The following is a 16977-nucleotide window of genomic DNA, read 5'->3' on the forward strand; positions in this document are numbered from 1 at the left end:
CTATATTTTTTTTTCTTTTTTTTCTTTGCCTTGGACCGGTGTTTCCGGTCCAGGGTTTTTAAGAATTTTGTTCTGGTTTTTGAGTTGTATGAGTTATATCAAAATTATAGATTATTATTTGTATTATATTTTTTATTTTGTATGATGTAAACTAAGATTATTCATTCAGTTGCATGTATCACTTTGAAACCTAAAATGGTGAAGGTTTTTTGGAATTTTAGATGAGTTTTTTGTTGCATGAGTTTTGTATAATTAGGGTTTTTGATTTATACTATATTTTTTGTTACATCATAAAAATAAATAACCTTCACCATTTTTATGATGTAACAAAAAATACTATATTTTTTGCCTTGGACCGGTATTTAACCTTCACCATTTTATGATGTAACAAAAAATACTATATTTTTTGCCTTGGACCGGTATTTAACCTTCACCATTTTATGATGTAACAAAAAATACTATATTTTTTGCCTTGGACCGGTATTTAACCTTCACCATTTTATGATGTAACAAAAAATACTATATTTTTTGCCTTGGACCGGTATTTTTTGTTACTTTATTTTTATGATGTAACAAAAAATATAGTATTTTTTGTTACATCATAAAAATAAAGTAACAAAAAATACCGGTCCAAGGCAAAAAATATAGTATTTTTTGTTACATCATAAAAATAAAGTAACAAAAAATACCGGTCCAAGGCAAAAAATATAGTATTTTTTGTTACATCATAAAAATAAAGTAACAAAAAATACCGGTCCAAGGCAAAAAATATAGTATTTTTTGTTACATCATAAAAATAAAGTAACAAAAAATACCGGTCCAAGGCAAAGAAAAAAAAGAAAAAAAAAATATAGGAAGGGATCTCGTGCATGGGGTACACGAGATTTGGAGAGAGAAAATTCAAACTGAATCGTGTACCCTATACACGATTTTAATAAAAAGTATACTAGTTCCGTAATATTTTAAAAAGTTATACCAGAGTAATAATAAGGCAGTCAAACTATACTAGAAATGTAACTTTTCCCTGTAATATTGTGATTCTTCAATGTAATAATGCCATTTAATGGTGGGTGAGAAATAAGTTCATATCACCTACGTCATACTATTAGGCATTTGTTTAAATATTTGGTGGTTACTCTTCTCATAACATTGTTTCAAAGTTAGAGTCTAACTTTTCTCTGGTCGTCATATCCTTTAAACCTGAGTTAAAGGTAATATTCGTCTAGTCCAACAGACTTATGTGGAATGAGAATGTTAGAAAATAAATCTCAGATCGTATCTCTCATTCTCTTAAACATGGTTTAAACTTATTGATCCACAATTTGATACATGATCTACTAATAAATCTTCTCTAACACATTCTAATGCCCTTAACTGACAGGTCTACGTGCACTCGACCTAGAACTCAATCCCATCAAAATCAAAGGCCTAATAATGAATGTTCCATATTTTAGTGGTGCCGAGAGATCTGAATCGGAGCTCCGGTTAATCAATGATCATATTTGTCCCTTACCCGCAAATGATCTAATGTGGAGTTTGTGTTTACCAGAGGGTGCAGACCGTGACCATGAATACTGCAACCCAACAGTGTCCAATGTAGTTTATGGAGACAAGATTGGAAAGTTACCACAATGTTTTATTAATGGTTATGGAGGTGATCCATTATCAGATAAACAGAAAGAGTTAGGTAAGATAATAGAGTCACATGGTGTGCATGTTGAACAACATTTTGATGATGATGGGTTTCATGCTGTGGAGTTATTTGATAAGGCTAAAGCAATGGCTTTTGGTGAAAATGTGAAGAAGTTTGTACAAGAAACAATTGCTGCAAAAGCCACTTTGTGAATTATGTGATTCTCAATGTGGATGAGGCATGAAGATTTTTGAGGTTTTTTATACATTTTTAATATGTAATATTTGTTTTACAAATTCATGAGTTCATATTTCCTAGAGTTTTGTTTTGTATGAATATGAACAATTGGCCTACTAATTTATATGATTATATACTAAACAAAATATATTAAATAATAATTGTGTTTTATCATTAGCAGCATTAAATGAAGCTATTATAAAACTTCATACATAATGAGGATGTTTGTTTTGATTAGGTAAATCCAGATAAGGATTAGTTCAACCTAGTGTTTTAAATTGTGATTTTAGTCACGGTTATGTTATGTTTATCGTAATTAGAAGAAAATATGACAACATAACCATAATTTTGATGGTAAACAGTTATAAATACTTCTAAAATTGGAATGTTGTGGTCGCAAATCATAAATGATAGGAGGAGCCCCTGTGCATACTCCAATGATAAAATGTATATCTTATATAAGCTGGCTCCTCCTACCTCTCAGTCTAACATGTTGTCTATATGACCTTCTTCATAAAATAATCCATGAACTCACCAAGTTGATCAAACAATCTTCCACCATATATTAGATCTGCATATGCAAGGGATTCACAAGGAAGTGATGTTAACAAAAAAAACGCCAGAGGTTACACTACAAGAGTATCTAAACATTGGAAGGGAAATGTTGGATTCGGGTGGATAACTTCAAATGGTGACTTTACTCAATTTAGCTATTTTATGGAGATCGAATGGTTTACGATAAAACATAATCAAAACAAAATCTAAAATTTAAGTCGACATCTTCATCCAAAAATTCAGATTTGGTGAAGTCACCAAAGTCTATCATTATGTGAAGTTACTGTATAGAGATCCAAATATTGGATGTTTGTATGTTGCTAAATGTAGGATCTTTAGAAATCTAAAGAGGTACCCTATGTTTCAAAAAGAAACGAAAGAGACACCCTATGTTTGAAGATCACAAAGCTTTTTATTCATCAAACAAAAGACAACTTACATTTATAGAATAGTTATCCCAAAATGAAAACTTCATATTTATTTGAGATATATAATAAAAAGTAATATCTGTGATATCTCATAATTTTTTATAAATTATACCAAAGCAATCCATAAGATATCTCATAATTTATATTCCATTTCTCATCTGTAGGATACATGTGTATTTGTTTAAAAATGGTATAAAGAAGAATCATGTGAAGTTCTTCTTGTCATTACTTTCGAACAATAAGATATTGGTCTATTGATACAAGGTCTTGCTATATCTTCAGGATGACCAAAAGGTCAATAATTCGATTCCTGAGAATGACACTTGTTGGGACGTGTAATCTGCCACCTCGAAATGAATTAGTTTCTTACCCTTAATAACACAAAAAAAAATAACAAGTTCAATGAATTGTTACAAACGAAACATCAAAATTCCCAATCAATAGTGACAAACTGACAATCTCCAACCAATTAACATAACATATATTTTTAAAGTAATGATTTTTTTACAAATTTTATAACAAATCCAGGTCTAACATAATTACAGATAAACATGGTACAAGTAACTTAAATTGACATTTTTGCCATCAGTTTTCAATCTAGTCCATTAACAGGATTCAACAAAACATAATGAAAAAAAACAAAGCAACATAGATAATATCCATGTATATCAATTATCAAAGCTTGAACCAGCATCAAGGTCAATTCATTGCAGTGGCTTTGCACCACCACCAGCACCATTCTCCTGTGGATTACTAACTGAACTAAATGAGCCACTCTTTCGGGAAGCGCTATGACCACCGGTGATTGTCCTGCCCATGAACCTTCCTGCCTTGCTCAGTCCGCTACCGACTGCTCCAATACCGCTCCCAACAAAACCTGCTCCAGCACCAATGCCAGTGCCAACCAGTCCAACACCAGACCCTACAATTGATACAGCTCCGTCTAGCGCATCCATTGTGCTTCCTATCACTCCCTCCTCTTTCAGTTTCTTCCTTTCTTCTAGTATCCTTTTCTCTTCTTCTAGTGCAGCCAATTGCTCTTCCTTGTCAAATTGATGATATAAGATCTGAAATAATAACAACATTGATTATAACTTTCAATCAACTAAGAGGCCTATAAGTGACAGCGAAATGAGAAGAGTTTAGAATATGCAAATTGATATTAAGATCTAAAAACCTATAGGGAAGAAAGGAAGAAAAATAAGTAATTTAGCAACTTAGTCCCCAAATTTGATCATATGTACGAATTAGTCTCTGAATTCATAAAACTTATATTTTAGCCCTTTCTATATCTCACTTTAGTTCTTAAGCAGGTCTAACTTGATACAAGCTTTGTGAATTCCAGGACTAATTCGTAAAATAAATAAACTGTGAACTAAAAAAGTGATTACGGATTAAGTTGCTAAGTTATTCGAATAGGGCACTTCTCATTCCATTTTAGCTTACACCTAATTTCTGTGTACCGCACACATCTGCATGATAATGTCATGATCAAATACAAATAGATCAATGCATTAGTCTAGTGGTGTAAGGCCCCACAAGATCCTCAAATAGACCAAAAGGTCAAGGGTTCGATACCTAGGAGAGACACTTGTTGGGAGGATCAGTCACACACCCCAAAATGGATTAGTTCCTTACTAATAAGGTGAGAGGATATCCTTGGTTATACGAAAAAAGATCAATGCATATCTATATATACCTTTACTGTTAAGGTTCCTCGATCTTTCTTATCTTTCACCTTCAGCATATCCAGTGATGGCATCAGCCTCAATTCAAGCTGCTTCTCATTCTCTGCTTCCAGGTCAATCAGGGGTAACTTTACTAATCCCAATCGCTTATCTTGTCCGATGTCTTCATCGAAAACCTATTTGCAGAGTCATGAACATCATTTATATTGTTTTAAAAGAAAAGGTAATAGAAACATTTGAAATTGAAGTTAAATGATAAATAACATTGGACTTCAAACCAAAACATAAATATCCATTGCTGTTTATATAGACAGTTTAAAGTGAAGTTGAGAAAAGGAGACATAGGATCTCAAACAAAAAATATTAACATCAATAGGAGTGTGTGGAGATAGATGAAACTCTTGCTTTCAACCCAGAAAAAATAATATAATAATCCGGAAAGGAATGTAATGAAATTTTCCGACACATAAGAAACCTGCTATTTGAGTAAGTAGTGAAGTAGAGATTCTGGTAGAACTTGACTATGACATATTCATCTTTATAACATCTACCAGAGCATGTAGAACTTCGACCAGTGACATGTCCCTAAATTTCGGTCAGTTGAGGCAAAATACATACTAAAAGTGAACTTTTAATTACTCCAATAAGGTGTGATTGTCTGGATCAGCCAAAGAGGATATGAGGATCCGGTGTGGCATTACCGAAAGGAAGATACTAGAACTCAGGCATATGTACCTTCATTTACCGGTGTCGTTCTTTTTCCTGATACAATTTTTTTAAAAGGATTTTCACACCCTGAACTAGAAAGCATCTTTTATGAATCATATTTATTACAAAATGAAATAACTATTACAGAATGCCAAAACTGAAAGTGATTCTCAGGCACATGTATCCTTAACTAAAATTTCTTAGTTTCTCTCATAAGTAAATTAGCAAAACTAAAGATATTATACATATGAAAGAAAAATGTCACGTCATGTTACTAAGAAAGAAGGCAGAAGAGAGTAACATAAAAGGAGACACACAGCTACAGAAATCAAGTCAAACCTCGAGAATGAGTGATTGGGTCTCCTTGTCTTCAGCAAGCAAGTCAAATCTCTCATTCCAAACAGGATTCAAGTTGTCATCGATAACCTTGGTTTTAAGCTTAAACAATGGCCGGATATACAAAACTACATAAGGATCGGATTTTCCGATCATTTCCTTATTCTTTAAATCATTCGCCTTCACTATAGTCACCGTGAGCTTTCCCTGGGGTTTAAGCTCCAGTTCACTGCAAAAAGACAGAGGTGCATAAGAAGTGTGAATATATTTTAGTAGTAAAATTGAAATTGGCATTGCCAGACTTTTTTTCTTTATTCTGTAGGGAGAGGGATTGAAATGGACGAATTTCAGTTGAAACTTGCACAATTTCAAACTCAATTTAAAATTTTGATAACATATAGTAACATAACTAGTCACGTTTTGATCTGCAATCACAAAAAATTAAAACAAATGGAAAAAACTTCCAAATTATTTATATTTACCTAGTATCGACCGGGATACCACCGAGTGGAACAACAATCCTATGAGGCCACTGGAGCATATCAGTAACGATTGTGTTGACAGTATCCTGTGAAATTAAGGGTAAATATCAGTGTTCTGTGAGTATTAATTCGAGAGCAATACAGTCGAAAGAGGCAAACACATAAAACCGATAGGACGTACATCAATCATATCTGAAATTCCAGGAAGTGCTGTCAAACTTCCACCAACAGCTTTCAGAGTGTAATCAATCCTCGGCTTTGGCTGATTAAATGTTAAGGGAGTAGTCAGTAATTCCAAAACTCAAGTTAATGCCATTTTAGTTGCAATCATGAGTTTGACAAGGCCAATAAAACTTATCAAGAAATCAATTAGAATATAGAATTACGCCAAGAGAAGAAAAAACAGATCAATTATAAACAGCCGTTTCCCCTTATCGACACAAACTTGAGAAGTGCATCATCCTAATAATGGCCCTAACATCATCACTCTGTAATAATTGGGTAAACCACTGAAGGTTATATTTAAACACAATTCGTGTTTGATATGAAGAAAGCCATTTTCTACTACCCTTGTTTTTTAGCTTAATCATACTTACGATTTTCTAACTGAAAAATAAGTAATAATCAATTCCACACAATAACTCATATTTGCGGTGACAACATATGCAACATCAAGTAAATGGTTGATCCAAATACTTTAAACTTTATTTGTGGAAGTTTAAAGAAACATCATAGTGAGAAAGAAAAGGAACAAAAAAACCAACAAGATAAAGCAACTGTGTTCTTTTACATGCAATTTCAAGCTTTCATATATAAACTCTTCCCTCTATGCCTCGCCAGAAAGGTTACCTCGGCAAGTAGGGCAACAACAACAGCAGAAATGCACGGGATCTCTTCAGCAAGTTGGAATATAACACGGATAACAGTGAAAACCTGCAGATCCTTTAACTGAAAGAAAATTCAAAAAACACTCAAATTCTGACAAACTGAAAAAGGAATGTGACAAAATTCAACACAGAAAATTACTATGCCATGTCTAACCTGAATAGGGATCGATGCAACAAGTGCAGCTTCAACAGCCAAAATAATACTGGGATCGCCACCCCAACGGAAATCAATGTCCATAATGATTTGACCTTTGGTAAGACTCTGAACACGAATCCCTACACAGATGAAGAAATTATGACTAGATAATTTATTAGCATACAAAACTATTCAACAGAAAAATTTGCAAAGGGAAAAACACGAGCAATGTGAAAAAATGCATTTTCAAAACATTTTAATCACTCTTACTACATGCTATCTGTCTAAGTAGCAGATCAATAACCTTCACATCAATGCTGCATCCTTATTTGTTTCTTCTAAAAGGCTTATGTTGTGTATGTCAAAAAATATGTTCTTTTATTCCAATTATCAATAACCTTCACATAAATTTGTTCTAGTTAGATTCAAGACATATTATCTTGAATATAAATGTAAATCATTGACCAAATGGCATATTAATACTTGCTTCTTTCCCGGATTTCAAAAAATAAAATCGAATAGGTTGTGTCATAGATATAAAATTTAAAACTAATTATCAAATTTCCTACCATCCTCAATCTAATTGATTAGAAAATGGCTTCTCTCATCTCAGCTTACAGCTTCTCTCTATTAAGATTCCCCTACTATGAAGCATATGAATAGCAGCTGACGTGATTGTTGACAAGTACATTACCTACACGAATTATTCACAATACAATAAAACCTGATTTTATAATTAAATTTTCTTAGGCTCTAAGAAATTCGGACACTGGTCTAGCATGTTTGGTGCTTTGCAGATTCTAGCTAAGTTTGAAATGACGGAAACTAAGATGTGATTGTTGACAAGTAAATCACCTACACAAATTATTTACAATACAATAAAACATATTCTCGTAATTAAATCTTCGTAGGCTCTAAGAAATTCCAACATGGCTGCAACACTTGTCGCATGGTTTGGTGCTTTTCAGCTGCTTGCTAAGGCTAGAAGACAAGTTTGAAATAAAGGAAACTAAGAGTTGATGGTCAGAACATATTTCTTCTGAGAAAACTGGGGTTCCTTTAAATTGTGGACTGCGATTTATTATTGTTAAGGTTCCATCTCAAAACCAATTGGTCATGAGAGGAGTAGCCCAACAGGTATTTAAACCATTCCCGAGACAATGAGGTAGGCAATGTGGGACTTACTTTCCAACAATTATTGATTTTTGTTTTATCTTATAGACAATTTGGTTGCAATTGCACATTGGATTTAATATGTTTTGAAAGGCAAGTTACATTTACATGGAATCATGTAAAACAACAACCAATAGGTCTGTACTCTTCCAGTAGTAAGTTTAGTAGGAAAAATAATGTGCAGACAAATTACTATTTGGTGATACCTTCAATTTTTGGAGGCACGGTTCCAAGTGACAGCTTGCTGAACTTCAATGAAGTAATTCCAGTAGGTCTGTACTCTTCTAGTAGTGGTTCAACAGATTCTCTGATCACCAGAGTTGCCGCCTCAAGGTGAACAAAAAACCACGATGACCAAGTCAGCTATTAAGCAAAGCAAGAAGAGACGGGCAAAAGTTTGTAGGGAAAATTAAAGTAGAAAGGTCTACTAGAGGCTAAAGCACAAGAAGACACATGGTTCATGTCGAAGGAAAGCCATGGATATTTTAAATGAAACATATTATTGGAAAAACGTTATAGAAAACATTTGACATCGGATATTTGGAGAAATACAACTAGGAGTTATTTGGGAGAACTAAAACTTGAAAAACTTATATTGCGGTTTCCATGAGAAAGGACAAAAGGGATACTCCGGATATATGAAGTAATAATAGGGATGAAGACATTGTGAAAATTGTTTTAAATTATTAGTATTACACAAATACATAATGAGTATACAAGCCTACTCACTTCAGCAACAAATGGCCAGAGTTTGGTCAGCTCCTTGTTTAGCCATTTCACCTGAAAAAGCCCACGCAGTGAAGTCATATAAGAGCACAATCACAGTTTAAAACTCGGGAACTGAGAAATACAGTTTCTAAAATTGAACTTTTCAACTGCATTTGACAAAGCTACAACTGATCATAACATAAAAACAAAATACTTCGCCAATAATATTGTATTGTATCATACTAGAAAAATAGGTACATTGTTTACACCGTATACAATCATTGAGTCGAAAACTAAATTGTATTTTACAAATGCAAACCCTACCTGCTCAAATACCGGAAAAGATATCCATTCGGGAAAAGTGTCACCACAAAGTTTCTTTAAATCATCTCTGTTAAGGGATCCAAGGAGTTTTATGTCAACTGCCTGCAAAGCAAATAGGTAATAAACGTTAAGACAAAAAAAGATATCAACATATTGAAAAATGATAACCTTCTCAGTGTCATATTATTCATGTGCACCCTAAGTAAAAAAAACTGTCATAGTTAAATGAGTTCAGAAATGTCAATGGTTATATAACACTGAATATTGGATGGTAAAATATCAACAATAGAATAAACTTTATGTAGCAGAGAAGGAAATGTGTTGGATGAATGGACACACTAGACAAGATAGGATTAGAAATGAATGCATTATAGAGAAATTTGAAATAGTTCCTATTGTAGAAAAGATGGTACAGTCACGCTTTAGGTGGGTTAGACATGTGTAGAGGAGATCGGTAGAAGCTCCCATAAGCAGAGTAGATTAAATGGAGGTTAGTCCAATTCTTAGAGGAAGAGGGAAGCCAAGAAAGATCATAGGTGAAATAATTAAGAAAGACTTAGATATCAATGTTTTGTCAATAAACATGATTAATGAGAGAGCATTATGGCGTTATTCCTAGTTTAGTAGGATTAAGACTTGATTGTTATTGTTGTTGTATAGCATTCAGAATCTATGATCCGGACTCCACGCTAAAAGTTAACAGGCACAGAAAAAAGTTGCAATTAGGCTATATGGCCAGTTTATGATACATAAAGATAAGTTAATTGATAAGCTTGTAAGTAGTTGTACATTGAGACCAGTGTTAAATTGAAGGAAACATAAGACAACACAAACAAAAGACAAATTCAAGCATGCAAGTATTATGCTTTCAAATAAAGAATTGAGATTTGAGTTGAATTTAATGACAATTTGAAATAGGCTAGAAAGATAAATTTCTAACTTTCTCTCCTTCCTCTTTGTTTCTCATTCTTAAGTACAGTTCAAATGCTTTCTCCTTGCTGTGTCTGAATGCTACTTCATCTATGGGAGAGGAATGGAATTTATCATTTTCCATTTCATCTCTTCCTGTCATTCCATTTCACTACTCATAAAACACATTAACACGTTAATTGTTACATCCCTAGTGTATTCCTTTGTCCTTTTCACCATAGCATCTTGCGTTAAGTTATGTAATGTGACAAACTTGCCTTCCCCCACAAAATCCCAACAATAACATTCCTGAAATCCTACCATCCCAACCCCCCGTTTTTATATTTTATAACCCAAACCATAATCAAAACTAGGGTGGAATAAGATATCCTCCAAGGTGGAGAAAAACGAGATACAAAAATATCAAAACTCGAGAATGTAGCAAGGCGGAATACCAAAGAGAGACCATAAATATATCCTATCCCACAACATAGGGATAAAGAGGCATCCTTCAATGTTTTCAGCATAAACAAACCAAACGAATGCATAAGTAGAAGTTACAGAACACAGTCACCACATTTCAGCCTTGTTGTTTTTGCCTGAATCTTTAACTCCAACCATCAAAATGTGCTACGAAGTTGAACGACATACCCAATGCCCGCCAAGACAATGGGGAATGGCAAATTGGATTTCACTGCAAAATGACTTTCTAAGTCATAGGTATTACTTACAAGAGTCTGCTTCTGCCTTTTACTAGAGGACAGCATTCTGTGAATTGACCAAACAACCAACTTCTTTTGAGCCTTAATGCCATTCTATAATTTCTCACCATAAATAGTACTCAAACTCGGGATTGTGGCCCGATGTGATTCTTCTTTCTCAGTTCTCAGATAGTCCCGTGAACCTAATGGTCTTCCATTTTTGCCCGTGACCCTCGATATCCAGAAGTCACTTTAGACCTCAACTTATCCGAGTCGAGTCAGAAAGACTCATTTAAGGGGACAAACACTTGTTTTTCCATTCACAAAACTTTGATTAAAAATACCAAACTCCTTATCACTCAAACCAACTAGTGTCACTCCCAAATTTTCATTTCAAAAGTGAAAAACTTAACCAATGATCAAATCTCAATTCATCAACTTCTTTTCCCCAACATTATCCAAAATAAAGAAATCCAAAAACCATCGGACAAAAAAATTTGATATCAACAAAACAAAAACAAATACAAAATAAAACAGCATTCATAGTCTTCAACTCTATAATATTCGTAATTACAACAACAAAAATTTCATTCATACCTTTGAAATTCGTTTGGCACTACGGTACCTCATCATTCTTTCCCATCCTGCCATCAATGCTATGCCAAATAACATTCCCATGAAAATCCCAGAAATCAAACCCATTTTTCTTCTTCTTCAAGATTTCAAACACAAAAACACTGCTTTTTCCCCTTTTGAACAAAAACCCAAAAGCACTGTAATTCAAGCAAAAAAATTGGAACTTTCTGATTACCCAAAAATAAAAATCGAAACTTGCAGCAAAAAATACACAATTTATGTGGTGGGAATCTGTTTCTTAAACTGTTACTGTGTTTTTTTATTTTGTGTTTTTGTTTTTGAAAACCGTAAATTTGTAGATTGTAGTTTATAACGTTATTGTGAGTATTATGGGTTTGTCTTCATTTCCTTGAGAAGATTTTTTTGGAAACAAATCATTAAAGCGTTATAGCTGAGATGTTTGTGACTCCAAAACCTTCAACGTCACCCTTTCAAATCTGTTTCAACTTTGCAATTTTGGAATTTTTTAAACCATTTTTATTGAAAAAAGATGTATGCACCGATAATGTACAAGATTTATACACCGACAGTCGACAGTGTACAAGATTTATATACTATCATTGTATCATCCACCGTTTAATTATTATTCACTTTTCAAAAAAAAAAAAAAAGTAACCAAAATGAAGGGTGGATGATAGTGTGCATGTGTATAAATCTTTACGCTATCAATCTATAAATTTTATAATCTTCTTTATTTTAGGATTTATTTTGTCTGCATAGTGCATACTATATATATACATACTAGTGAAGTAAAAATGGTATGTTGTTCGAAGAATCGATTATCTAACTAGTATGGTACATCAATTATAGCAACTAAATACAAATTTCATCAATTTTACTTAAAACTTGTTAATTGACGGAAATTTGGTTCAACCAACCGTCTAACTCACTACAACTTTTTTATTTAAAAAAACGAGTAAAAAAGCGACGTTGTTTTATTTAAATGCATTTCAATAACCCCACTCGCATGAGCATTTCACTTTCGTTGTTTCACGTTTTAATTTACATTAGAGTGTTGCACTTTTGTTGTTGTTTCGCAGTTTCTTCGATCCAAACAATTGTATTTTTGTTCTAAGTTGTTATGTCTCTCTTGTAAACTGGTCGTTGTTGTGTCAGTGTTTTGCATTATAGTGTCTCTTTGATTTTATGCTAAAAATCTTTGTGTCTCCCGAAGTTAGTGTAAATTGTCGTTGTATCTCCTAGAATCATTGTCAATCGTCATCAACCCCCGAAGTTGATGCCAATCTATTAAGGTGAGTATTTTTTATTTCTAAGTTCTTACTTTCTCTTCTATATTTGGGAATTTTGTATTGTATTTTATTTTTTTTATTTTTACTAGTTGTATTTGATAACTCATAAGTTAATTAATTAGAAACATATGAGAATTATTCTCGTTTTATATTGGAGGAGCTACTTTCGTTCTTAACTTCATTCAACCACCATTTAATGATATTGGTATGTTTTTATTGACTTGCAATTCTAATTTAATTCACTCTTCACTTCAATTAATTGAAAACTTATATAAAAAATGACAATATTATAGATCAATTAAATTTGGAAGATGATGTTGATGATGCAATGTTAATCCCATGAAAAATATGAACCTAGATGAAGATAATGTCAATCAAGCTTTGTACTCAAATAGTGAAAAATGGAATCTCAGACAATTCTTTAGTATTAAAACTAAGAGAATAATGTATCTCCTCATATCAGGAGATAACTTATCTCTTCTATCCAGTAAAAATGTGACATGTGTGCTATTTTGTTTATTTTTAAAAAAATTGTTTATAGAAAATTATGAAACATGACACATGTCATGATTTCACTAGCATGAGGAGATAACTTATATCCTTATACCAGAAGATACTTCATTCCCTAAAACTAATAATATGTTTTGTATATCAAGTTATGAACTTGTATCCTTTGTTTATGTTTTGAGTTCGTCAAGTGAGATAAGTAGTTGTATATTGATATTTTATTTGCAATTTAGACTATAAATTTGTCAAAACTCATTTTTTTTTGTTGCTAATTTGAGTGATTATTAATATATATTATAAATTTGAGTATCTACTTTTTTAATTTTTTGTTACAGGTTTATATATACTAGCGTGTTGACAAGCACTCTTGTGCCTCTCAACCCGCTTTCCTATTGTTTATAATGTATAATTTATATGCTATAAATATCAAATATAATAATTTATGTTAGATATTGTTGGGAACAAGCGAACAATCAAATAGTAAAGAGTACAGAGACAAGAGAATAACACAAGAGATTTGGTAACGAGGGTCGGCTAATTGTGCTTACGTCCCTGGGAGCGTTGAGCGGCTACCACTATATATTATTAGAGAATTAGGATTAGTGTTTGACTATTCTTCTCCTTGTTACATTAGGTTTACATAACATAAATATATATATCCCTCTAGAGATATGAGTCATTGCACAACAATCTCCACCTTGGTGAATATCATCGATCTCCATCTTCCGCCATTGGGTTGGGGGCGCTCCATAGTCCAGCATCAGTGAATGTTCAGCAAGCTCAAACAATGCCTGAACTTGTCCACAATAATCGGTTTGGTTAACATATCAGCTGCATTTTCTAAAGTGTGAACCTTCTGCAATAGAATTTGTCCACAAACTACCAACTCTCTGATCTTGTGAAATCTCACATCAATATATTTGATCCTAGCATGATACACCTGCTTCATTGCCAAGAAGATAGGACTCTGACTGTCACAATGCAGCGGAACTCTACCTTGCTCAATGCCTAAATCATTTACCAACCCCATAAGCCACAAGGCTTCCTTAGAAGCTTCACCAGTTGCCATGTACTCTGCTTCAGTTATGGACACAGCAACAATAGACTGAACTAATGATCCTCACATAATTGGTCCACCTGTAAGAGTGAAGACAAACCCCGTTGTGGACCTTCTACCATCCAGGTCTCCTGCATAGTCTGAATCAACATAACCAATAATTGAAGGCTTACTTTGTTGGCTGCCAAACATGATACCGAGACTTGTAGTCCCCTTCAAATATCTGAAAATCTATTTGACTGCTTCCCAATGATGCTTCCCTGGTTTCGACAGGTACTTGCATACTTGACTAACTACTTGTGCAAGGTCTAGTCTAGTATAAACCATAGCATACATCAAGCAACCCACTGTACTGACATATGGAACCTTTGACATGTATTTCTTCTCTTCATCTGCCTTTGGACACTGATCTAGGGAAAGCTTAAAGTGATTTGCCAATGGAGTGCTCACTACTTTAGCATTGCTCATATCAAATCTCTCTAAGATCTTTCCAACATAGCTTTACTGGGATAACCATAATTTTCTAGCTCCCATATCCCTGTGTATCCCAAGAATCTTCCTAGCAGCCGCTAAATCTTTCATGTCAAACTCCTTACCTAGCATGACTTTCACCTCATTGATATCACTCAAATGATTAGCAGCAATCAACATATCATCAACATAAAGTATTAGAAAAATAAACGAACCATCATCAAGGCTTCTGACATAAACACAACAATCATACTCACATCGCTTATAACCAAGCTTCAACTTATAAGTGTCAAATCGCTTGTACCACTGTCTGAGAGACTGCTTCAACCCATATAGAGATTTCTTCAACTTGCAAACCAAGTGACTCTGTCCAGCTGCACTGAACCCCTCTGGTTGTGTCATGTAAATTTTCTCCTCTAATTCACCATGGAGAAAGGCAGTCTTCACATCCATCTGTTCTAAGTGCATATCCCGGCTGGCTACCAAGGCAAGCACTGCCCTGATAGAAGTGTGTCTCACCACTGGGGAGAAAATCTCATTGTAGTCGATCCCCTTCTGTTGTGAATACCCTTTTGCTACAAGACGAGCCTTGAACTTTTCCCCTTCTTTTTCTGATACTGCTGGCTTCCTCTTGTACACCCACTTGCACCCAACTGCACGCTTGTCTGGGGGCAATGGAACAAGCTCCCAAGTTTGGTTCTTCTGTAAAGACTCCATCTCCTCCATCATGGCACCCATCCATTGTTCTTTCTCCTGGCTGTTTATAGCCTCTTGAAAGCTACATGGATCTCCTAAACTGATATGGAGAACAACTGAAGCCATATCCTCAAAACCATATCTCTTTGGAGGTTTGATAGGACGTTTATCCCTGTCTCTAGCAAGTAGATACTCCTGCACACCTGAACTCTCTGCCTAAGAATCATCATGTTCTTGACTAGTGCATGGTTCCTTGCCTTTATTCACCTGAACCATTTCATTGCTCACTAGAATCATATTTGATCTCAAATTCTCTCCATTTGGCATGGGCACCTATGTCAAAACTAATTGTTTCATCATGAAATCTTCATCAAACATTGCATCTCTACTCAACCCCACCTTTCTGGAAACTGGATCCCAGAACTTGAACCCCTTCACACCTTTGGTATATCCAATGAAGATACACCTCTTTGACTTAGGATCAAGTTTAGATCGTTCATCACTGGGTACATGTACATAAGCAGGACAACCAAATATTCATAACATGTTAAAATTGACTAGGTTACATGTCCATACTTCTTCTACAACTTTATCATCCAATGAAGCCCGTGGTGATCTATTGATGACATAACATGCCATACTAAGTGCCTCTGCCCAAAATCCTTTGGAAAGTCCAGCATTCAGTCTCATACATCTGACCCTCTCTGTAAGAGTTCTATTCATCCTCGCTGCAACACCATTCTGTTGAGGAGTCTTCTTCAGTGAAAAGTGTCTCTGAATGCCATGTTCCTCACATAATTTCTGAAACTGTGAGTTTTGTACTCCGTACCATTATCTGACCTCGTGTATTTGACTTTCCTACCAGTCTGGTTCTCTACCTCTGCCTTCCAAACTTTGAACTTGGCAAAAACTTCTGACTTATGCTTCAGAAAATATACTCAGATCTTACGAGAATAGTCATCAAAGAAGGTAAAAAATACCTAGAACCTCCTAGGGATGGTTCCTGAGTGGGTCCTCATACATCAGTGTGGATATAGTCTAGAATACCCCGAGTCTTATGTTGGCCAGCCTTGAAACTAACTTGTGTTTGTTTCCCAAGCACACAATACTTGCACAAATCTAGCTTGCATTTGTTGACTCCCCTCAACATTCCTCTTTTGCATAGTTCTGTCATGTCACGCACACTAATATGTCCCAGATGCATGTGCCATAATTTGTTAGCACCATGGTCTGAATCTACTGAGATCTCTTCAGCCACTCCAGCAACTCCACCTACAACTGTTTTCCCTAACAACTTGTAAGTATTCCCTGTAGTCCTTTTACCCTTCGTCACAGTCATAACACCTTTGCATACTCGAAGAATATCAGTGTCCCCATCAGCTCTATAGCTAAATCCTTTGGCCTACAATGTCCCCAAAGAAACCAAATTCTTCTTCAAATATGGTATGTGCCTAA

General features: G+C 34.4%; 2 protein-coding genes across 2 annotated transcripts in view; one reads left to right on the forward strand and one right to left on the reverse strand.

Annotated features, from left to right (window-relative positions):
• The window catches only part of LOC109357702 (probable carboxylesterase 8), a 3861-nt gene extending 1869 nt beyond the window's left edge, over positions 1-1992 (forward strand). The window contains exon 2 of the mRNA XM_019601717.1: positions 1382-1992. Within this exon, the coding sequence (XP_019457262.1) occupies positions 1382-1845 (464 nt within the window). The 3' untranslated portion in view covers positions 1846-1992. The remainder of the gene's footprint in view (positions 1-1381) is intronic.
• LOC109358804 (synaptotagmin-5-like) lies at positions 3360-11936 on the reverse strand. The gene is made up of 11 exons (XM_019603257.1): positions 11503-11936; positions 9296-9397; positions 8993-9043; positions 8470-8590; positions 7109-7230; positions 6917-7015; positions 6249-6329; positions 6068-6153; positions 5589-5814; positions 4553-4717; positions 3360-3920 (listed from the first exon to the last, which is right to left on the reverse strand). Exons 1-11 carry the CDS (start codon positions 11605-11607, stop codon positions 3558-3560), a joined length of 1521 nt encoding a protein of 506 aa, XP_019458802.1. The 5' UTR covers positions 11608-11936; the 3' UTR covers positions 3360-3557.

Source organism: Lupinus angustifolius, chromosome LG10 (assembly GCF_001865875.1).
Source record: "Lupinus angustifolius cultivar Tanjil chromosome LG10, LupAngTanjil_v1.0, whole genome shotgun sequence".
NCBI classification, from domain to species: Eukaryota; Viridiplantae; Streptophyta; class Magnoliopsida; order Fabales; family Fabaceae; genus Lupinus; species Lupinus angustifolius.